The sequence below is a fragment of the Melozone crissalis genome, unplaced genomic scaffold (genome assembly GCF_028551555.1).
Source record: "Melozone crissalis strain CALT ecotype California unplaced genomic scaffold, PUWL_Pcris_2 ptg000018l_1, whole genome shotgun sequence".
In the NCBI taxonomy this organism is placed as follows: Eukaryota; Metazoa; Chordata; class Aves; order Passeriformes; family Passerellidae; genus Melozone; species Melozone crissalis.
Window position 1 is genome coordinate 24,427,387 of NW_026535796.1, and position 23,616 is coordinate 24,451,002.

The 23,616-nt window shown below is 36.2% G+C and overlaps 1 protein-coding gene across 19 annotated transcripts in view; it reads right to left on the reverse strand.

Moving 5' to 3' along the window:
- Window positions 1-23,616, reverse strand: part of GPHN (gephyrin) — a 270,748-nt gene that overhangs the window by 37,688 nt on the left and 209,444 nt on the right. For 11 of the 19 annotated variants that reach the window (XM_054276499.1, XM_054276497.1, XM_054276495.1 and 8 more), the window contains 4 exons: window positions 12,240-12,282; window positions 8,860-8,997; window positions 3,553-3,645; window positions 516-571 (listed from right to left, as the gene is read on the reverse strand). In XM_054276499.1, coding sequence (XP_054132474.1) covers window positions 516-571; window positions 3,553-3,645; window positions 8,860-8,997; window positions 12,240-12,282 — 330 coding nt within the window. Of the gene's footprint in view, window positions 1-515; window positions 572-3,552; window positions 3,646-8,859; window positions 8,998-12,239; window positions 12,283-14,577; window positions 14,641-23,616 lie in introns of all 19 variants that reach the window. The other 8 variants (XM_054276501.1, XM_054276490.1, XM_054276502.1 and 5 more) reach the window with 1 other exon arrangement.

The window sequence follows — 23,616 nt, forward strand, 5'->3', positions numbered from 1 at the left end:
TGCTGCCAGGCTCCCTCAAGATTGTTCTGATCGTTACCTATCTGCAAAAAGCTTAATAAAAAATTTATACACTTCATTTTGCAGCTATCAGTGTGAAAAATGGAAGCATCTTATGAAAACTGTTATTGGGCTGACATCCTTAAAAAAATCTGTCAGCAAGAGGGGGTTAAATCACTCTTTTCTCTGCTTATGAATTGTTGTGCCACTAGAAATCTCATGTCCTCAAACATTGGACCAGGGCAGAACGTTACTGTATGCACTCCTATCAGACATGTCAGCACAATGCTCTGAAGTATTTTGGGATATCCTTGTTAGCTCCTTATGTAACTGTACTACCTCACTTTCTGAAATCATGTCCCAAGGCACATAGCAGGAGGGTCAGTACAGCTGTGTCCTACTTCACACCACATCCAAGACTATTGAATTTTGGAGCACTAGCAAGGCTTGTAAAAATACAAAACAAAATCTTACAGAAGAAAAATATATTAAGAAAAGAGAAGAGAAATTGTGCTCACCTGCTCACCAGCCTGGGATTCTCCTATGATGAATCGATCTCCTGGGCCATCAGCAGCTGTTAAGAGGGACAACATAAATGGTAAACACTGAACCAAAACAAAAGGTGGCATTATAAATAAAGAACAGGAGAAGAGCAAAGATGATATAATGTTCAGTTCTTCAGTGACTTCAGTTCTTCCTGACTAAGGTTATAGAAGTTCTGTAAGGATTTTACATTTTAGGTCCATTTGAGGCGTGTTTATTATTTTGAAAAACACTGGTTCTAGAAAACAGAGTATTTTTAACTGAAAATTTCTGGGCAGTATGAGGTCATGTAAAAGAAGACTAGGAGGAATTACATTAAAAACAAAGATTTAAGGGTGTTCATGACACTATTGCAATACTGACAATTAGGAGTCTGAGATCACTGATTTAACAAGTCTTCAGGACGTGCAATTTAGCAAATCTGCATTTTTACAGGGACAAGGAAGGCACAATTACTAATGACATTTAAACTCCTGCCTGCCTCAAAGGTCTTTCAGCAAGTTGCATTAGTGGTATGATAGGCTTTACCATGGTGTAAAGCATGTGTGAAGCACAAGCAGCTCTGCCTTTCCAAGCACAGCAGAGTGCTCAAGCAAACTAAGCTGGAAAGATAGCATTTAAATCTGCATTATTGCTAATTTTAAATCTGTAGCTGTAAAAAGTTGATTTCCCAGAGATGAAGTCTAACCAGTGACAACCTTTATCTTAAAAACTTTGGTTTAACTTCAGGAGCTCTGAATGTACACCTAGGTAACCTTGTATCAAGAAGAACTACTTTGAGGAAGGGATGTCCATTCAGTCTATGATTTATCACATTTGTACTCCTGCATTGGCTGCAGCTTTGCAGATCATTATCTATGGTACTTACCCATGTTTGAAGACTAATAATTAACTTAGCTTAAAAGCTTATCAAACAGACTAATCTAAGAGCTTTAGAGTGAACTCAAAAAAGTAGAAAAGGACTCTTCAACTAGATAGCCTTGAAAAATGCATGTAATACTACTGAAAACAGTTGTTAGGCCTGCACTGAAAAAAAATGTGCTTGTATGATCCAGCAAAAGAAGAGAAAGAAATCCCTAATAGCTAAATTATTTTAAACCTGATAAATGCTACTGAATTAGATTTTATTTCCCCACTAATAATAATACGGAGATAAAGTTTATAGATGATACACAACTGATATAAAATGAGAAAAGGACAGGGATTTGGGCAGACATGTTATGTCACTGAGAGCTAATCCTTATATTTTTGTAAGAAGCATCCATTAATGTAGTCAGTGTTACCTCTGCCTAAAAGCTTTTTTTTTTTTTCCCCCATATCCAAAGATAACAGGTTCACAAGAATAATAAGAATAGAACAAACCAGTATAGAATAGAATAGAACTGCCCGATCAATTCAGGGCTAACCAAAATGTAAAGCAAATTATTAAGGGCACTGTCCAAATGCCTTTGGCACAGAGATAGGCTTGGGGCATCAACCCACTCTCTAGGAAGTATGTTCCAGTGTCTGCCCACCCTCCTGGTAAAGCAATATTTCCTGACGTCAAAGCTAAACCTTCCCTAGCACAGCTTTCAACCATTCCCACACAATGTCACTGGACACCCTGTGCCCCTCCCCTCCACAGGGAGCTGTAGGGAGTCATGAGGTCACCTCTCAACATGCTCTTCCTCAAACAAGACAAACCCAAAGTCCTCAGCTGCTCCTCATCGGACATCCTTCCGGCACTTTCACTAGCTTTAGTGCCAGTCTCTGGATGCATTCAAATATCTCAGTGTTACTCTGCTTGAATTCACCACCAAAATTAGGTTTTATGTGTTGGTTCTGTCAGAAGTTGCTGGAAATGACATTCACGATCACTCTGCCGATTCTGTGTGTTTACTGAGATTGTACTCGTGCTTTGCCTTACCCTGCAGCAATCAGGTTGCAAGACAGCTTTGCCTTGATCCCAAGGCCCTTGTCACTCAGCATTCTACTCAGAGCTCACTCTCTTAGCTTTTCTCAGTGTTACATTACCTGCATTTCTCTGGCTTCATATGCACTCCCTAGACCACATTACTAGTCATTTTGGTCTGCCTGTTTCTCTCACACACTCATCTTGTGGACCTGAAATTTTATTTTTATGTATGGGGAAGCTACTGGATTTCACCTGTTGCCTGGGTCTGCAGGCAGTCTATTTCATGGGCAGTTGCTTTCCATGGTTTCAACTGCCAGTAACAAAAAAGATATTTTAATGTCACTAGAAGAAAGTTGGCTATTGTGTACAAATTTCAACATGGTGTTATGATTTAACCACTACCACAATTAAGTCACTACTAGTAAAATGTTTGATTCTGTATATTTTAAATTTCCTTCATAGACATATGAAGTGAGCATCGTTATTCTTATTTACGAAGGGAAAAACTGACACACAGAGAAGCAACTGGCTCAAAGTGATGTGGCACTTAGTGGGAAAGCAGAGTGTGAATTCAGGTCTCCTGGGAAATTATATTTGCTGCTTGAAATGAATACAGTCATAAAGCTAATTTTATTTATATATGGCAGCTGCAGTATTTTTAAAGTAAGAACCTCTGCTTTTGAGGTGTCTCCATACGAGAACATTATGGTAAGTTCTTCGAAAATTCTCTGATGTAATCAATATCTGTAACAGTTCAACAAAGTCAAATACATATAAAAAAATCCTCATTAAATCTATAACAGAGGAATAGAAGATGAATCCATAATTCAGAACCAGATGTTCTGTTATTGTCCAGAATTTTAAATGTTTCCAAGAAATGCACGAGCAACAGAGGTGTAAATCTAGGAGCACACATGGGTGTACATTTTCTCTTGTACACCTGCATCCACTTAAAAGATCTGAACTCAGCTTTGTGGCCTTCCTTCAAGAAAGTGCATTTTATATAACTGTGACCCCAGCAATGATCTGCATTAAATCTAAACCAAAATAACCCTTGCTGGATCCAAAACAGGTGAATTAACATTAACATACTACATGTCCAGAAAGTGAGTGTTTACCTCTGACAGCGTAACCATCTTTTACTGATGCTGGAAATGGTGGCAGATTATCTTTTGCATATACATCTTGAGCAAGGACTCGCCCCATTCCATCTAGAAAAAAGAGAAAAGACTCTGTGTCATTACAGCGGGGGAAAGGGGGAAATGAAGTTAACAACCGTGCCCTCCAATAGATGAAACGTATGTGTATGGGACAGAGAGATCTCTCAGGCTTTAGATTTTTGACCCAACATACAGGAAAAAAAACTAGAGTCTGAAAGCAATGACAAAGGATTTGTTTAAGTCTGTGCTCCTGGTTATGGTGAAATTGCTGACAGTAGATTTGAATGCCAAGTATCCAAACCCAAAGGTGATAGTTCCGATTAAGGACCAGACAGAAAAAAAAAAGTATTTGTTTCTTCAGGACTAGTTTTTCCCCTAAGATCTCTTGAATATATGCACTTTCTTTATTTTCCTTAATTTGAATTTTTATTAAATTAAAAAAAAAAAAACTTGTAAAATGACATTTCAAAAGTGAATCCTGTGCACAGAAGGTGAGAGGTGATGAATTGAGAACATTAACAATGAACCAGTTTTCATAAATTGACAAAGAAATTTGGCAATAGATTAGCTTCACCTAATTGCTGAGAGCATTTCTGCTTAATGGAGGGTGAGTGCACATAAGTGTCAGAATTATTTATATAAATTTACAGTGTTATAGTTCTGAATATTTTAATAGCTGTTTCAAACATACTCTTTCTCTTCACTTAGCAACTATGGCTGCTGAGCTGTAATTTGGCTCAGCCTCCCTGTAGAGACTGATATGAATTATTTCACCCTCAGTCAAGTGGCTGGTACTTTTATGGCATCAGCAAGAGCTTTATTTTTTAGTATGACATGCAACAGAGTGGAAAATATGTAACTTGGCCCTTGATATAGTGTGAGAGAGAAAGCAGATTTACTACATGTGTGATTAGATGTACAGGGAAGGGACACATGGGTCAGAACTACTGAGACTGGCTTGATTCCAGTATGTCTAAGTAAAAGAAGGGAAGCCCTGCTCATAGCAGAGGCCTGCTCCTAGTGTGCATTGTGGCACTGGAAGGCATTATCCTGCTGAAAGTACGATGGTATGAGAGAATGCATGATTATTTCTGCCAGGAGAATTTGCATGGATACGTGCTTTAGAGATTATGGTCTTTGAGACATGCCAAAAAAGAGAAGTGCATAAAGTGTGATTCTTATTTTACAGAAGAGTTAGTGCGGCACACTAAATTGGCAGATTTTGTAAAAAAGTTCACCTACTTGATTTGAAAACGTTCAGCTCCAGTGAAGTGGTATTACAATGAAGATTGTGTTTTACTTATTAACACTAAGTGATTTAGTTAGCAATTAATTATTGTAACTATAACAATATTGTGCTCACATCCTTATGTATCAACTTTCAGCCTGAAGTTACTGTTAATGCTGCATTGCTGAAATAACTATTACCATGAAAATGCTGCTGAAACCTGTTAAAACAACTAGAAAAGCACTTTTGTAATGGCCATTAATTCACCTGTGCAAACCTGCACATCAATGTCTGTGATACACAATACAGAAGTTACTACGCTGAGTATAAGAATGCAGACACAGACATTTAAATTATAGCACAGAAAAGGCAGCTATCAAAGGCCTAGTGAAAACACCCTTTGTTCATAGATGCACAAAATCTCATACAAAAGTGATACTTCCAATTTTAGCAGGCATGTTGTGCCTTCATTTTGCTTCTTGTCTGCATGCAAAATCACACCAATTAGAGTAAAGTTGAACAGTATGTTCATGGCATACTGCCATGCAACATTTGAAAGGAATAAATGGCTAGCCAGTAATGGGAATGAATTTCATTACAAGAAGAAAAATGTAAGAATTATTTGCTGAAGCAACCTTAGGCATTTAAAATGAAGCAAGTCAGTAACTAGAGGACAATCTTAAGTACCTCTGTAGTCTCTTTTAAGAAAATATTCTAAAAATACAGTTTGAGCCTATTTTGATTAATTGTAATTCAGAAAGATGTTCTGAATTATTTTAATGCCATCAAACTGCCCCTTATGATGCTCATGGCTTTCTGACACAAAATGGAGAATTACATTTAACTCACTTTTCAAATGTGGGTATTTGCTAAGCTTAGGTGGTGAACCTGGTGCAGTTCCATGAAGATTTGATTTGATTTCTCTGGGGCACAGCAATAAGACATCTTGTACTAGGAAGGGATGGATTTTGTAAATCCTGCCCTGGTAGCACTGCAGTGTGATATGAAAAGTCAATGCTACCAAACCAATCAGTTAGGCTCTTGGACTAGACAAGAGTAAATGTGCTGTTCGCTGGCTTAAGCTCATAAAATGTAGATTGCTTCTGTATTATAATTTTATTATCAATTAAAGTTCTGTATCTTAGTTTCAGAATAATAATAATAATCATGTTGTCTAAAAATTTAACCTTATGTGCTCACAGACCTATACACAGATAACTGCATTTATTTGGAATAAAAGTCTAATTGTGGGCTTCATACCAGATATCAATGATGGCAGGTGGCAAATATGCTTCAGATGCCTTGGGTTTATGACACTTCCTTAAAATGCTTTAGGACAGTCCATTTTTTTAAAATACGAAAGAGGTTAAATTATCTATATGGTAACTGAGCAACACACCAGTGTGAAAGTCATGTTTCAAAAGACAACTTTAATAATTCTTTCCCTTGTGTTAGGAGAGAATAGATAGATCTGTGAGACTACAGCCTACCTTTCACTTAATCAAGAATAAAATCAGGTCTGTACTGGGTATTTGTACAGAATAACATTCAGCTGCTTTATTTATGAGGATGAATGCTATGAAATATGTTTAGTTTTAACTAAATCAGGTTCAATTAATTAGGCAATTAGGACTTCTGGAATTTTGCACATTTCACTTTCCTTGGAGAGAAACTATGCTCCTGAAAGATAGCTCAGAAGCTCAGTTGTAATTCAAGACACAAAATCACAAAGAAAACAAACACAGCACAATAGGGCTTTTCTAAATACAGTTTCAGACCTCCAGAACTAAATTTATATCATTTTCTGAAATTTGATGTATATTAAAATAAAAAGAAAAAAAAAGAACCCATTACTAATTTGTCTGTGTAACATGATGGTGATCTTTTAAGAACTTCTGAAAATGCATTTCCATCTTGGGATTAGTAGATACAAATTACAAATCTACAATGTAGATTAAGAGAATTGAATTTGCAGTATCACAGACGCAGACATGTCCTTCAGGCTGTCTCCTATAGGCTCAATCCTGAAATTTCATACAATATACTTGGACAACACACAGTACTAAAATAAGCGTATACTACTTAAAAAATAAATTGCAAGATAAAATCTTGCTCTACAGTGCAAAAATATGAAGGAATTGTTGGTATAATCATGTGAACATTAAATCAAGAATCCGTCTCTGAACCTGCTCATGGTACCCTCAATCTAATGCTTGGGTTTTGGGTGAGAGGGAAGAGGGTCAAAACTAAAGTGACTCAGCAGACTCAGTTCATTACTTTTGAAAGAATAAGAGTGCCAGGAATAACAATACATACATTCTGGACTCAGAATCTTTTATTTTATTATTCTTCTTTTATTCAAAGAAGAAAAATAATCCTACAGTACCTTAACTGTATCTGACACACCAAAATAAATATATGATGTGCTTATCAGGGAGGCAGATACCAGTCTTTCATCCTTTATTTCAGGAGTTCAGGGTTGCATACGCATTTATTTGGACTAAATTTACCCAACACTGCAGCTCATCATATTGTTCACAAAGGGCTGTCTTGGAAAAGACATTTAACTGACAGCTACCCAAAAGGCCCAATAGTTATGCTCAGGCATTTATGCCTTAGTGCCTTCTAATCTGCATGCCATTATGAAAGTACAGGATGTATTATGCATATTCCTTGTTGATCCAGTATTGGTGCTGTTCTGAATGCAAGGTATGGAGCATTTTCTCAGAAATCCTGCTGCCAAGGCATAGAGGAGCACTGAACTCTGCTTGGAGTCGCTAAATGCACAGGTGTGATATTGCATACAGTCTGCTAAATCACTGTCAATATGAAGACATCTTGAAGGCTTCTGGTAGCACAAAGTTTTGGCAAAGAACATGAAAACTTTGAACTCCCAAGCCAGAAGACAGAATATTCCATTCAGAAACCATTTGTGCCTCTCTGCTGTCTGTAGCACACCAGTGTCCCAAATGTTTTTGCCTTTTGAGGTTTATAGTTCCACAATCTCTTCACTCACCACCTTACTTTTGAACAATCTGGAAGGATCCCTGGAAGAGGTTTCTGCTTCCCTACCTGGTTTAGGCTTACTTGTCAGCATATTTCCTGTCATGGTTTTGTTATGTGCCAAGAACATCTCCCAGATAATGTCTAGGCTTGATGTAAGGAATAGCAGAAGCTTAGGGAGGCACCTAATAGACATTATGAATACAGTATTTCAGGAAGGAGGATAGTTTAGCTGAATAAACATGAGAGATGCCTTGCTAATTCCTTTTAGGGCCAGAAAAATCACTTCATCTATCCCTACTTATTCATGAGTATAGATACAGTCACAAAGTCATAAAGTCTGATATTTTGCTTGCTGTTTGGTGCTTTTGAAGACAATCTCACTGTGTAAATCAAAATCAGTTACTCTTTAATTACAAAGCTTCGATAGATGAAACATTAAAAGGAAGTTATTTCAGAAAACGATCATGTAGTGTTAGATTAGAAAAGGAATTGTATTTATGAGAAAAAGAGGAAAATTCTGGAATGACTAGCAGGCCAACTAGAAACTGGAAAAAGAGACTGAGATGAACTGTTAAAGATGAAGACATGGAAAGAAGTGATCTGGAATCAATAATCACTTTGCTTTGATCATTAATGTCGGATAGGAAAGGGACTTAGTGAGAATCTTCCACAGTGAGACAACAGAGGGAACCAATCACAGTAAAGCTTTCAGCTACTTGGAACCTACAAAAGTCCACTGAGGCATGTTCAGGATGAGTACAATATGTTTCCTGCATGTAATACAAACAGGAAGAAAATAAATTCATGTATTTTATTAGTGTTCCATTACAGATTCCTTCAGGGAGCACCACTGAGTTCAATAACATTCTCCTAACTTTGAAAGGTTTCCCCTATTACAGGTATTTCCTAAAGCAGTTTCTCCTGGAAAAAGCACTGTTTCAGACACCTCACAACAATAATAAAAGAGAAGGAAGATTGCCAAATAGGGAAGAAATCACCCTCAAGCTCACAAAGAATCCAATTTAACATACCTCTGTAATTGATGATTTCTGTTCCGAGCACTGGGGTCATCTCCAGGACTGTGATGAAGGCCTTGTCCATAGATGTCAATGGGAATGGAGACATGCGATGTCTTCTTGCTACCTTGGTAATGTCAACAGCACTGTGACCTGCAATGAGAAAGAACAAATTCACGTAGGCTACAGTGGGCAGATTCATATAGTGATGTTCATTTAAACCATTTTACTGAAACTAATCAGCACTTTGGAGCAAATTAAATGCGTTACTTATCAGTATTGAGCTTTCATGTCTGACCCTGGGAAGACACTGTATTCAACTAGAATCAAGAGAGTGTATATCCTTATCTGTAGTGAAGAACATACCAGAAGTCTCAATGAGCATAAAAAGATAGGTAAATGTACAACAGAAGCCCTTTCAGGTGATGTAGTATTTTACACTGAGGATGATAATCTGAGACTAATTCAGTTCTATGAACTCAGGACAATTCACTCCGTTCTGTTCTGCACAAACACATTTCAACATTCTCTGATAAAGCACAACAATGGACACTGTGCCAGTGAGCCTACAATCCAAGAGTGAGATGGGACTCCAAAGGTTTGAAAGGAAGATGGAGAGAGTACAATGAAATTACTGGGCAGTCAAGGCAGCAGACAGTGTCCCCAGCTAGTGGGCATCCTACCCATTGTCAAGATTTTGTTGTCAACATAGCAAAGTGTTTAAATGTATGATTGGAGTGAAGGCAGTAGGACAACCTAAGAAAGCTTGCTTTTCCTGGGTGTGAGGGACAGGTGGGGAGAAAATATGACAGAAATTGTTTAAAATGAAACCAACAGAGTGATTGATTTCATGATACTTACTGAGAGATTAAACAAGGGGACAGCAAGCTTTGAAGGATTTTGGAAGTGAAGATGAGCAACTGAAGAGAGAACTATTGCAGGAATATATAAACAAGAGCAACAGATATAAACTGAAAGATTCAGACAATTACAATTGCAGAGTACCTTGAAAGGATTTACCTAGAACAAGAAGATATTTATGAGAGTCAAAGTGGATGATGTTCTATACGTGATATGTAATGATATTCCTAAGTAACATAAACTACAGTACAGAAAACATTAGATAATAGAAACTAATTTTTAATGACATGATTTTGCTTTGCAGTCACTACAAAAATATCTCATTTGTTGCTGTACATGCCTTCAGATTCTGAAAAAAAAAGGATCATTGCTTCAAGGGTAGTCTTCTAATAAAAAGCAAGTAAAAAATAGCACAACAATCATGCAGTCTAAGCCCTTTCCTTCAGAAGAGGAGGTTTCTTAATTAATCTATATATACAATTCTTGTTCAGCACTAACACATGCTTACCTTTTCATGTGAGACATTGGTCACTAATTATTTTTTGCTATTAACAGAGTAACTACCTTTCAGAGGAAGAAGTAGAGACAAGTAAAACTGCCCACCTAATTCTTCCAGGAATGATTCTGGAAGAAATTCTTTGAACAATCTCTTTGTACATATTTAGATGATAACATGATGAAAAAAGCAGGCACTGTGAATTTGTCAAGCACAAATAATTTTTAATTGATTTAATTCTTTTCCTTAAGATAGCAGTTGGCATTTTGAAGAAGAGAGAAACAACCAATGGGACATTTTCTAACTATATTAAGACTTTGCAAACTCAAACCTAACTTTCACATAAGAAAACTAGGGACAAATGATCCAAATTAAACTATTGTAAGGTAAAAGTGTAGCATGGAAAAACAGCATTCCTGGTTTTAACAATGGGGATCTCCCTAGAAAGCTTACATTTCCAAGTTATCATGTCTGTTTTTTGTTGACAACATCATTAAAGAGGAAAAGGAAAGAATTTGTGAAATACAGTTAAACTTCCCACACCTGCCTCTGCATAGAGAAAGAAACCCTACTTTAACAGCACTGTAATTCTAGCAGATTCCACACAATACATGCTGAAAACCTTTTCCTGATGTTTTAAGTTGGAAAATATGTAGGAAAATGCTAAGAAAAAACATGTCACAGCAATGAAAGCTGAGGGAATTGTGCGGCAGTGAACAACCTTTATTCTATTGCCACTAGATGCTTTTACTGCTTCTAGCAGTAATTTCACTGCTACTTAAAACTCACTGTTAGCTACTTCAGAAAGTGACATTTCACCTCTTTAAACCTTAAAAAGTGAAAGAATTCACAGGTTTTCAATGATTTGACTGGTCGCCAGAGAACAACCTTCAGATTTACAAGTCTGTCGACAATGCATGTCATTTGCTTAAGTCAAAGGTTCTGTTAAAATTTTCTGAGAAATGCATTCTCCAACATAAACTTTTTGGAAAAAGTTAAAATTCCCTAACCTCTGACATCTTTTTTTCCAACACCAAAAGTAACACCCATTATTTCTGCAAAAAAAGTCAAGAAAATAGAGCCCCTTTAGGTTTAACATTAGCATGAATAGCCTTTATGAAGGAGGGAAGATAGATGCTGGTGTAACTACTAACCTTTCTCTCTCCCATTTCTTCCTACAAACAAATGCTAAGACTTCTATTAGTGGTATCACAGATTTAAATAGACCCAGAGACAAACAAATGATTTTTTTAAATTGTAAAACTACTAAATAGCACTTTAATTACAAGTAAATGACATTAAACAACTCCTCAGACTTCACCAAGTTATCTTTCACTAATGTGAAATGTCAGATAGCTCTAAAAATAACTACTTATATTAGCTGCACTTTGTACAACAAAATTATCCCCTAGCTTTGAAGCAGATAATTCAATTGGTTGCATAAGGTAGAAAATTCTTGACAGCCTGCTCTTTTACCACCAAAACAACTTCCTAGTCCTGTCATTATACATATACATGCACATATGGTGGATCAAATTTTAGACTAGAAAAGATTCTCACAACACAAAGAAAAAGATTTGTGCAAATTAAACTAGACATCATCTGGATCAAATGTGAACTCTTAACCTTTGCACTTTTTGGTTTGGTTCTATGTAATCCCACATTCAAATGCATGTTTAAGTAAGAAATAAAAATATGTACATTCAAGTTGAGAATCTCCATTTTCATTGTCTTTGAGTGTTAATTCTTGCCCATAAAACCTGCACACACATGATCATTTACAACAAAACATCACAAACAACACAGACCTCCATGTCATTAGAAATACAACTTGGAAGAATAAATTAAAAGGTGACTCTCCATTAATACATGAACACTATGAGCTATTTACAGTTTTACCTTTGGAATGGATTTCTCTGTCTTAAGCTACTAAATTTCTGCTGCAAACCCACTTAGTCCCACCTCTGATCTGACTATCATTTACTGTCTTCTGAGCAGTCCTAGTTTCTCAATAGAGCTAAGAAGTTTCTGCACTTACTTGCTCTGAGGATGTTCTCCTTGCTGCTGCACCTAGACTGGACCTGCAGAGAGAGCACAGAGTCTATGAGCTACAGAAGTTAACAAGAATGCAAAATACAGAGATAAAATGGGCAAGCTCCTGGGATCTAAGACAGAGGCTATACATATTTTCAGCAACATTTTAAAATATTTTGCATGAGATAAGTATATTTAAGCAGAAGGGTATATATATGGTCAAAATCTGATACAAGCAATTTGATTCCACACCCCTCCCATAAGAAACAAGATGGTCTAAGGACAGTAAGTGAGAAAAATCAAAGAACAGTGCTTAAGATTATGTGTTAAGCATCAGTTTTCAACAGAAAATCCACATTTTCTTATACAGCTGTAATTACAGTAGCTCTGAATCAAGGTCCTGTTTGATGATTAGATAGAATACTAACAAAAGTATATGATCTGATTTAAAATTCTATTGCTAATATTTTCAGGTATTGAGAGTTTAAAATATTTAGTTTCAATTATGTTGATTCTGAAAATGTTTAGTAAGAAATCTTCACAATTGTATAAGCAACACACAACTGTCTAAATGGCTCCTGGATGGAGCTGATAAATTTACTCTGCTGCTCCTATTTGGTTAAAAGAAATGCTATCTTCATTTTGAATTTTGTAGTGGAATTCTACTTTCAAAAGTAATTGTGTGAAAATGACATGGTTTCTCAACAACCCCTCTTCTTTGATGCTTAGCTACCACTGTGCTATTCCAGACAGATTAGTCTGACTACAGGGAAATTGGGCAATTCACATGGGTCTAATATGCTAGTAACACTGGATATTTACAATTCTATTTACTACGCAGATTTAAAAAAGATTTTTTTTTAAGAGTATCAGCCCTGTAAACATCACACAGTTGAAACTTTTAATTCTTCTCAGGTTTGGAAAGACAGCACCATGTATGATAACCTTGAAGTTGCAAGTTTTCAGATGGACTACTGTCGGGCCAGATGACTGAACTGGCAGCACTTGAACAGAAAGCATTTTGTATGGACAAAACCCCAGGTAAAGTAAACTTCACAGGAAGACAAACCTCTGAGATAGTAAGAACTGAATCCTTCTCTTTTTTACTTTATTGACAAAGGTCTTTTAAATTTCAATGAGGATGCTAATAAAGTAAAAGTGTGTTCATGTAGTGAAAGAAGTGGAATAGCACAGGTGATGCTGAGGGTGTAATTTCCCAGCAGAACATCTGTCTCTGCTGCAAAAGCAAAGGAGTGAATCCAGATTATCTTTCAGACCTCACTCTGGACTTGCAATCACAGAAAAATTCCCTAGAAAGTGAATATATATTATCTAACAATTGATGAAGACTAATAAACCCCCAACCCCTCAAAAGCTGTCTTCAGAAAGGAACAACCATTTAAGTCTGAAACAAATGGTGCCCCAGCTTCTAAACCTCTTTCTTCTGTTCCACAGCAGCTTGCCCCAGATAGATAGTCACATAAAAAAATTGGATTCTACAGCGCAACACAGTCTACTTATTGTAATGGAATAACTTATGGAAAGTAATGTTGCAACTTAGAGTGGTTTATGGAGTCCTTCCCTGAAAAAAACTCTTGTTTAACAAAAACAAACAGAAAACCCCCACACCCTCCCCACTTCCCACCAAAAATACTATACAAGAAAACTGCAAACAAAATAGTAATGATGCCCAAATTTGGCCCAGAGTTGTTTTACCAGATTTCAAAGGCATAAAATGAACTCTCTTTGGAAGAAGTAAATATTTACGTATAATTTACCAAAGGACAATTCTGGACCAAAAAGGTGGGATAATGGCAGGAAAGAAAACACAAAAGAAAGAGAAGCACAGCTTGAGAGGGAGAGAGAAGCAGGATGAATGTGGCAAGGCAGAAGATGGTGTATGCAAAAGGAGACATGGGCCTATGTGTGTAAGACTACTGTTTAAAATGGAAGAGGCTCTCTTATTTCTCACTGAAAAACATGAAAAGAGAAAATGAGGAATGGACCTGCTGCAAAATAACCAAGCGATTCAGCAACTGTGGAATGAAATTCAGTGAGATAACACAATCCTAAAGAAAAAGGCAAAAAACCAAAAATACAAAACACAAACATTTGAAACAATCTACTAAAACAAACTAAGTAAAATATGTGATCCAAAGGACACAGATAAAAGCTACTAGAGAAGGAGGAAAAATGTTAGCAGACAAAGACAGTGCTAAAGAAGTAAAATGGAAGTCAAGAGAGAGTCTTTCAACAAAGTGGAGGAACAGAAGGAGCCCAAACCCATAGCGCAAAGCAATGTTTGCGAATGGAAAACAGCTCCTTTGAGCAGTAATAGTTACTCTCGAGTTGTAGCCTCTATTCCTCCTCAGTTCATCTTTAAGCCCTTCCAACCTATAGTGGAGCTAGTGTATGGACAAAAACAAGAGATTTATAATGAACAGAGCAGCTGAGATTTGCAGATCAAATCTTCTAATATAAAAAACGTGCTGACAAAGTTTTGCTCTTAAAATGTCCAAATGACAATGGTAACAAAAGACAGCTGGCTTCACATACAGCCTCTCACAGGTCATTTTTTTAATTCTGTGCACACAGAGGACTTCATATTTACTTTTTGATTTCTTACACCCAGCCTAAAGTTTCCATGTTATCACTCACCTGATGGGCAACATATGCAGTATGAGAAATAATTTGCTTCCCACAAATTTTAAAAGCAGCTGTGGAAGAGGAATCCATGATAATAAAATAAAAGGCTTGATCAGCTAGACTTGATCGTTTCCCAACCTATGCTCACAGCTGCAGAATACAAACCATGTTTTAACATAACTGACATCAAAATTAGTTATTACATAATACTTCTGTTTAATATGAATTGCACATTCTTATCCTAAATGTTATTTTTAATCAAAACTCCAGTAAAATGATTTTTAATAAAACCCACCAGTTCCCTAACACATACAGTTTTGGCAGCAATGGAGCTTTTTATAAAAGGGGTCATGTACTTTAAGTGCCTTTAAAAATATTAATTATTTGTATGTTTTACTACTTTGTTATTTGTGACATTTACAAAAAATCTGTATTCTTTTCACAGCTATTATTAACTGAAGAATCCATGCTACATTGCATATAGTACCATGACTGACTAGGGAGAATTATTATTAGGAGAATTTACTGTAATTCTTCTCATTCACAGGTAGTTACAGAAATAACAACCTATGGCTGTCTTTTCTTTCACAGGGGAAGTATAGACTTATTGTTTGTCCATTCTACAGTCTCTTGGCTCACAATCTATTTTAGCAGAAGATACATTGGGCTACCAGCCAGTACCATTCCCTTGCATAGTTCAGACAGAATGTAACCAAACCCAAAGCATTCAGTTCACATTACTCTGTATTTTAAACAAATTGGATTTTATGTTCTTGAAAATGTAACTTCATCATGTTGGAATGCAGAGTAAGCTTTCTCCCATAAGCTGAAGTAGTAAATAGAATGTGAAATACAATACTCAAAAATAAATAAAGGGAATGGTAAAAATAAAGAGTCCTGCTGACAACTTTTATCTATTGATCATGACTGGTCTGAAAAAAAAACCAAAACAGTGGCTGTACTAAATTGGATTAATTTAAATTTATATAATATGTTTCGCTGCAAATAAAAAACAGTCTAAAATTTTTTTCAAGAAAAATAGAAAAAGACACAAAGAAAAGTTCATGCTACGAGTGAAAAATTCAGGTGAAAAATAATGAAAAAAGAAAACTGAGAAACCCTTTAACACTCTACACCATGACTGTTAGGAATTGTTAGAGAAATTACTTACCTTTTTAAAGTCATAACAAGATTAGCACAGAGTATTAAGTCAGCTCTTCATTATGGGAGGTACAATTAAAAGCCATTGGTTATAATAAAACAAATTGCTAGACAAAGGTGAAGAGTTTCCAGCCCAATATGAAAAGCTAACTCTTACAGGAGTACATTTGAACTCAATACTACAACATGAAGAACAATTCAGAACAACGACATCAAAACATGAGTTACCACCAACAGCAAGAGCCCATTTCTCAGGAGTACAGAGCCTGCAGGAGGCTGGCCCACAACCTTTAGCACTTATGGGGAAGCACATTGCTGCACTCTGAGGAAAGCATGCAGAATGTGGAACCACCAGCAGAAACCCAGACATAGGCAGACACAGAGGACCAAGGTACAGCAGCGGGAATGAGTTCGCCAAGCTGTAATGAAGGAAGCAGGGGAAGCAAAGCACAGCAGCTGTTTACAATTTCAGAACTGCATTCTCACTCTGCCAAACACCAGGCAGGCCTGAACATGAGGTATTGCACCTACTGCACTTTCTGCTGGTGACAAAGTGCATAACTCATGCAGCCTTTCCTTAAAACTTCAGCAGCTTCATGAAGACAATGTACCTGCTGGGATGTGGGAAAGTTTGCTGCTGCTGCTTTTGTTCTGCATGTGATTTATTTCATGACCCAAGTTCTGTACCATATACACCGTGCACGTGCCATTTGAATGGTCTCTGAAATATTTGCCTGCTTTAAACAGATTTCAAATTACATGTGATCTGATTTATAACTGTAGGGGTTTGCACAGTGTCTTCTGCCTAAAATACCTTCTATCCTCTAAGAGTGCAACATACATTATTCACTGTCTCAAAATAAAGAGAAAAGAGAAAACTAAGCTATGAATAACCATGTCTGAAGCTGCTCTTATAATACTTAGACAAACTGATTTTGGCATGTTATTCTAAGCAATGTCCATAAGGTTAAACTAGGAGAAAATAAAAAACCCAATGAAATACATCTTTGATTTCACTAAAAACACTGTGTTAAATCTACCCTGATTTAACAGGATTAATCTATTAATTATTATTAATGATTATCTCTGTTCTCTGAAGAACAGAGAGAATAGCTTTGATTGAATTAATATGGAGTATAAAAATGAAGTTGTTAAAAAAAACATTCACAAGAATGCCTTGGGTTGGAAGGGACCTTAAAGATGATCTAGTTCTAAAAAAAAGTGCATCTGGAATTGTTTACTTGACAAAACATTCAATAAGGTATGTGAGGTTTAAAAAAATCCTATTACAACATGTAATCTTCCAATTTCAGGAATCAATTCTTATTCAAACTATGCTTTTACACTGAACTGAACACACAAGGTTTTAAGAGAATGCTTTATGGCCATCTGAATTAGAACTAAGCTCAGTTCAAAACAACAGAATAATTTTTTTCTATTATACTGAGACTACTTCTGAAATGGAAAGAAAAATGAGCACAAGGAATTTGATAGCAGCAGACATTACTCATTAACACAATTTTTAAAACAAGCACTATTGATGGTGGGATTCAGTTCACCAAAACTTAAATATGAATATTAAATAATGTGGTATTCCACACAAGCAATCCTTCATTTGGAGTGTGAAGAAATAAACAGAAAATTATTTCAAGCCAAAATAATTTTAGGAGCAGATTTTTACAACTTATTAAGTGTTATGTTTGGTAGAGGGACACTGAACAAAAGTCAATTTTAAATCTTGAATATGTCACTGCCTTCATCAATACATTACTGAGTTCTCTTTTCTGAGCTTTTTTCTAATCACCTACACTTTACATACAGGTTTACTGAATTTTGATAATTGTTTCCCAGTAGACTATGACCACACATATGGAATTCTATGGTCAGATAAGGACTCATCCTAACTACTATTCAAACAGGACAGTGGAAGGGGATTGATGAATACACTGTAGAAACAGAAGGGCTGAAGTGGTTCCTTTTATAGGAGCAGTATGCAAAAAAAGGTATTATCCAATATTTCAAATAATATGGATTGAAAAGGCAAAGAGTCGTTTCCTTAGATTAGTCATCTCTCAACAGAAATTGACATTGTCCTGGAGAGGCAAAATCAAAACATTTATTTATTCTAGAAGAAGATTCAGAGAAATCTTACATGCCAACTAAAATTGCAAGCTGAACACCTCACAAGGAGAAGACAGGAAGAATTGTGATATATACAATCAAACAATTGTGATATATACAGCAAAAAAAGGAGACAAAATAGCAAACCACAGTAACCTAACAGGAAAGCCAACTGGCTGCTACAAACTGGCAATATAGGCTTCATAGTTGAGAATTAAAAGAAGCAAAGAGAGATTTCTTCAGAGCAGTTTTAATGAAATGTTAACCTTAGTATGAAAAAAAATATATGAGCTGCATTTTGTGCTCTTAGGAGGGGGGACAGCATACAGATAATGCTGTATGAGTAACAATGGAAAGATGGCACATTTCAGTGATATTTTAGGGGTGGTTCAGAGCTTGTTCAAGATCACACTGCTTTTTGTTCAGAGAAGCTGCATTAATTATAATACCTAAATATGAAGAGATCAGGTATCTTGTATAAGCTAAAGCCCATATTAATTCAAGTCATACACATTGCCAAATTTGTTCACAAACTCCACCATCTATTTCTAACCTGTGCCATCAAAATTCAGGTGGGATTTGTAAGACACAAAAAATCTCTAGAAATGCTGCACTTGAAAAAAATGAAACATTCTATTACTTGTGTTACTAATTGTGAACAAAAGATTTTATTTTTTTGAATGAAAATCTTGAATATTCTCCAAATGCCCTGGAAATAGTCTCCAGTTTGAGAAGCAGATAGTGTAAGCAAAGGCAGAGAGAATAAGATGTATTTCCTAAGAGGTTCAAGGGCAAAAAAAAATCCTGTTATCCTTGTTGTTTGCCATAGAAATGGTATTTACTTGTCTATTCTCATATAATTTCACACCCTGGCAATTTGACTGACTAACAACTTCACCTTATGAGTATGCATTGGATGTCTGAGTTACATCCTATCTGACCAGCTTGAACTCCTCGTCCCAGATTAACCAACTTTTTAAGCTGTTTTCAATCAGATACATTAGTGATATATAGAAATTCTTTTCCTCAAGCACACCTAAATTACTCTCTCACCCTTGACTAGTATGGTTGACATTTAAAAAGCTTTGTTTCTATTACAAGTATTTTGCTTTTCAATGAAATTTCAAGGATTTTCACATTTTTATTTATTTACCCAGCAACAGCCAATTTCAATGCAGCATTAAATAGTGAAATATCAATATTACTGAAAAGAAAGGGAACTACTTTTATTGAATTGCATGAACCTTAAAATAAAATTTTAAAATAAATTCTTTATGCAAATGTAGTAAAGTAAAATTGGCAAGTTTAAGTGAAACAACATTTAGGGCAGATCAATGTTATGTGGGCAACTCATTTTTCCTTTGACACGAAGGCATTGTAATTTCATCATAATTATTTTCAGCAGAGTTTCTGCATAAGACAAGGCTACTTCATTTTAATCTCCCTGCTCAAAGATTAGTTTCATGTTTTACTTACTAAACATTATTCAAACTGTCTGCTAAATGGGTAATTATTTAATTCTGTATAGATTTCTCTGTTTGGCTTGGTTCTACTAAACAAAAACTTATAATATGCACAAAGGAATTTATTTTTGCAAAATCTTTGTGAAGCAGGGGGATGAGTTGATTTTAGAAATGGGAAACTGAGACCCAGAGACATCTAGAGTAAATTTAACCTAACATGCCTACAGTAGAATTGCAGAGATTAGATCCTGAGTAGCCATTTATTTCAACTGCATTTGGAATGTCCATTATAGAATCACAGAATAGTTTGCATTGGAAGGGACCTCAAAGGTAGTCCAGTTCCAACCCCCTGCCATGGGCAGGGACACCTTCCAGCAGACTAGGTTGCCCAGAACCCTGTCCAACTTTGCACACTTCCAGGGATGGGGCAACCACAACTTCTCTGGACAACCTGTTCCAGTGCCTCACTACCCTTAACACCTCATGTGAACCTGCCCTCTTTCAGCTTTAAGCCATTTTCCCTCATTGTATGAGGGAAACATGCCACTGTTAAAAAATCTCTTTTCAGCTCTCTTGTGGTTCCCTTAGGTACTGAAAGGCTACAAAGGTCTTTCTGGAGCCTTCTGCTCTCCAGGCTGAACAGCCCCAACTCTTTTAGCCTGTCTTCACAGGACAGATGGGATCACCTCATGGCCTTCCTCTGGACCCACTCCAACAGATCTATGTCCTTCCTGTGCTGGGATCCCAGAGCACATGGGATCCCACCAGAGCATAGCAGAGGTGCAGAATCCGGTTCCTCACCTTGCTGCCCACACTTCCTTGGATGCAGCCCAGGATACAATTGGCTTTCTGCGCTGGGAGTGCAGACTGCCAGTGTGGCATGACATGAAAATCAAATAATATGTGTCTCAAGAAGGACACACAAAAAATGAATACTCCTGAAAGTGCTGCAAGATGTTTTTCCAGCAAGAACAATTAAGTCAGCACTAATGTGGAGACAGAAAATGTGACAGAGGCTTCCTTGGCACCCTTTCAGGCCTTCCTGCTCCAGAAGGAGGAGAGATGGAGTTGCCATTCACCACACCTGCTACTGCTGGGAAATAAAATTCCATTTTCTTAATATCTAGTTATTGTCAATATCTGAATAAATGTCGGTGAGGAATTGGCATAAGCATGTTTGGAATTTTTAGCATTACTGCTTCTTCTTCTATCTGCTTCTAGGCCTACAGCCTCCATCCTTTTGATCCAAGGTCTGTGGAGTGAAAAGGCATCTCCCCACTGAAGTGTGACTCAAACTTGTAGGCTAACAAAGCTTACAGTACCCATCTCATGCTTACAATCTGGTCTTCCTGAAGGCCAACCACACTGGTAACATTCCTTGTATTCCTATGTTAAAGGAACATGAGCACATGTAAACAGGAACAAAGCAATCAAAATTATAAACTCTGTTCTGTGACTTTGTGGCTTCAAAAGCCACCAATCAAATGAGCAGTGCCCAAAGAGTCAGCAAAAGCCACCACTCAATTTCTTATATTTTTTAAAACATCTTTAAAGTTAATTTTCACCTTTTTCTTGTTGGTGTTTACCAGAAACTTTGGTTGGAGATTTTTATAGTTATTATAATTCTAAAGTGAATGGTTGGACTACATTTTTAACTATATGAGCAGGAACAAAACATGTTTCCCCATGTAGTATAATCATAACTTCTGTAAGAAGTTGATTTTAGTTAATATTTTTATTTGAGCTAGGAAGATTAAATTTGAAGGCCTTCAAGGACAAGAGCCAAAACTAGTAAACCCAGGATAACAATAATCTTATATCTGGTGTATGTTATAGTCTCTCATGTATACAATATTCAGTCAAAACCTCAAACTTGTACACTTTAAAGTATAAAAATAAATAAAGCTCTTTAAAGTTTAAGATTCAAACTAGGGTACAACAGCTGTAAGAAAAATAAATCTTCATTTCATGAGTCCATCTGAATAGTAAATATCAGACAGGGAACTTGCTATATGAAGAGGTAGATTTCTGCCTTTGAGCTGAGACAGAAATACAGACTATAGTCCTCTGAGGAGAATCCTTAAAGTGAAATCAGAATAATCATGGATGAATAACATGAAGAATTCAGAGTATTCATAAACTACAGTAAAGAGAGGCTAGAACTGAACAAATCGTGCACTAAAAACTATTATGAAACCCAAGTCAGAAATTATTTTTGAAAGTAAACAGAAATGCAAAAGAAGAAAGGGGATTTGCATTTCTGATTTTGCTTTGAGCCTCAAAGGCTCAACTGGATAAGATTCTTTTAGTGTTGTCTTGAATTTGGCAGTCTGGATTGCAAGGTCCAGCACAACAGCAATCAGGCTCTCCACAGCAGATATGCACCTGAGAACACAATAATAATTGGGCTGGGCTTGTAGCAGCACTGATAACAAAGGGAAATAGAAAATACTGTGAATAAGGACATTCATTCTGCTCTCCAGTTCTTAAAAAAACACCAACTTTATGGCAAGATGCTTAGCAAAAAAAGTTGTTTCCACATTAAAAGCAGCATTTGAAAAATGGGAAAAACAGGAAGATAATTTAGGGAGCGCTCATAGGAACCCACTGACATTTGAGCTGTGCATTACTGATACTGACACTGCTGTGAATATCTAACTTGATTTCCATGTATTTAAACAGACTGCCCACTAGAGAAAGATGTAAATTAAATCACAATCATGGCATTTTACATCAGTGATTTCTCCAAAAGCTTTAACAGCAGTAGAAGCTTTCCTCTACTTTAATTCATTGCTATTTCAGACTTTAATTTTTTTAAATATTCTATTACTGAAGCTGACTCTTCAGTTAGATTACTTTGTGAGCTGGAGCTAGAGAACAGTTGCACTAAGTGTTATTACTAGTGAAACACAATGCAAAATAATGTCTGGCTTCTCAAACAAGTTGATTTAAGTAGTAAGCAAATAAATTCTAAACACTGTATGCTAGTGAGCAGCACAATACTGGAATTAAAAAGAAAACAGTGGTTCTCTAGAAAAAACCCCTCACAGTTATATCTAATCAAGCCAATTTTATTGCCAGGCAGTCAAAGGTATGGTACAGCGTAAGAAAATGGATAAAAACCCCTTTGCTTAAATAGACATATTTGCAGTGAAATAATGGCAAGACTACCTTTGGAAAATGTGAAGGAGCTTATGCTATAATCAAACAAAATAAAAATGACATTGATAGCTCTTTGGATTGATCTAATTTGTTTCATAAAGGATTGCACATGTCTACCATAAGGCAAGGTGAAACGTCTTCCTGCTTTGTGGTACAAGAAACAAGGGAGAATAAGAATTAAAAATCGAAATGTGAATATTTGTCTTGAAACAAAAAGTAGAGAACTTTAAATTCCAGATGGGGAAGGACAGAAATGATTTATTTGCCCTTTTTCTATCAGAGCTGATAAATGCAGCTCTGGAAAGCATTTCACCATAACAAAAATCAACAAAAAGTATTACAATTTTGTTAGGTTGAATAGATAAGGTTTAAGTCAAAATCTGCAACATTAAATGAGATGCTGTTCAAAACCCTATCTTTTACCACTCTCCCAAATGTTAAATAGTTTTTTTTTGTAAATTAACTTAGTGCTTGAACTGAACTTATTAGTGCTGAATGAAAGTGCAAAATGTTAATATGAAGGGATTAACATTTTGCACTTTCAAATGGCAGATGTCAAAAGCTAAGTACCATGCACAGAGAAGGCATAGGCTTAAGTAATATTTTCCTTTTATTTTGAATGTATGAACTAATAATGGATCTAATTTGAGATTCAGCAATGGCTGAGTAAAGATAAATAGCATTTAAAGCACAAATATAGCAACATTGGTCAAAGAATTAAAAAAAAAAATCTGATGTCATTAATCAAGGTTATTAATGCATACTTTGATCAGATTATTGCATACTTTGATCAGATTATTGCAATAACGCACTATCCTATTTGATGCA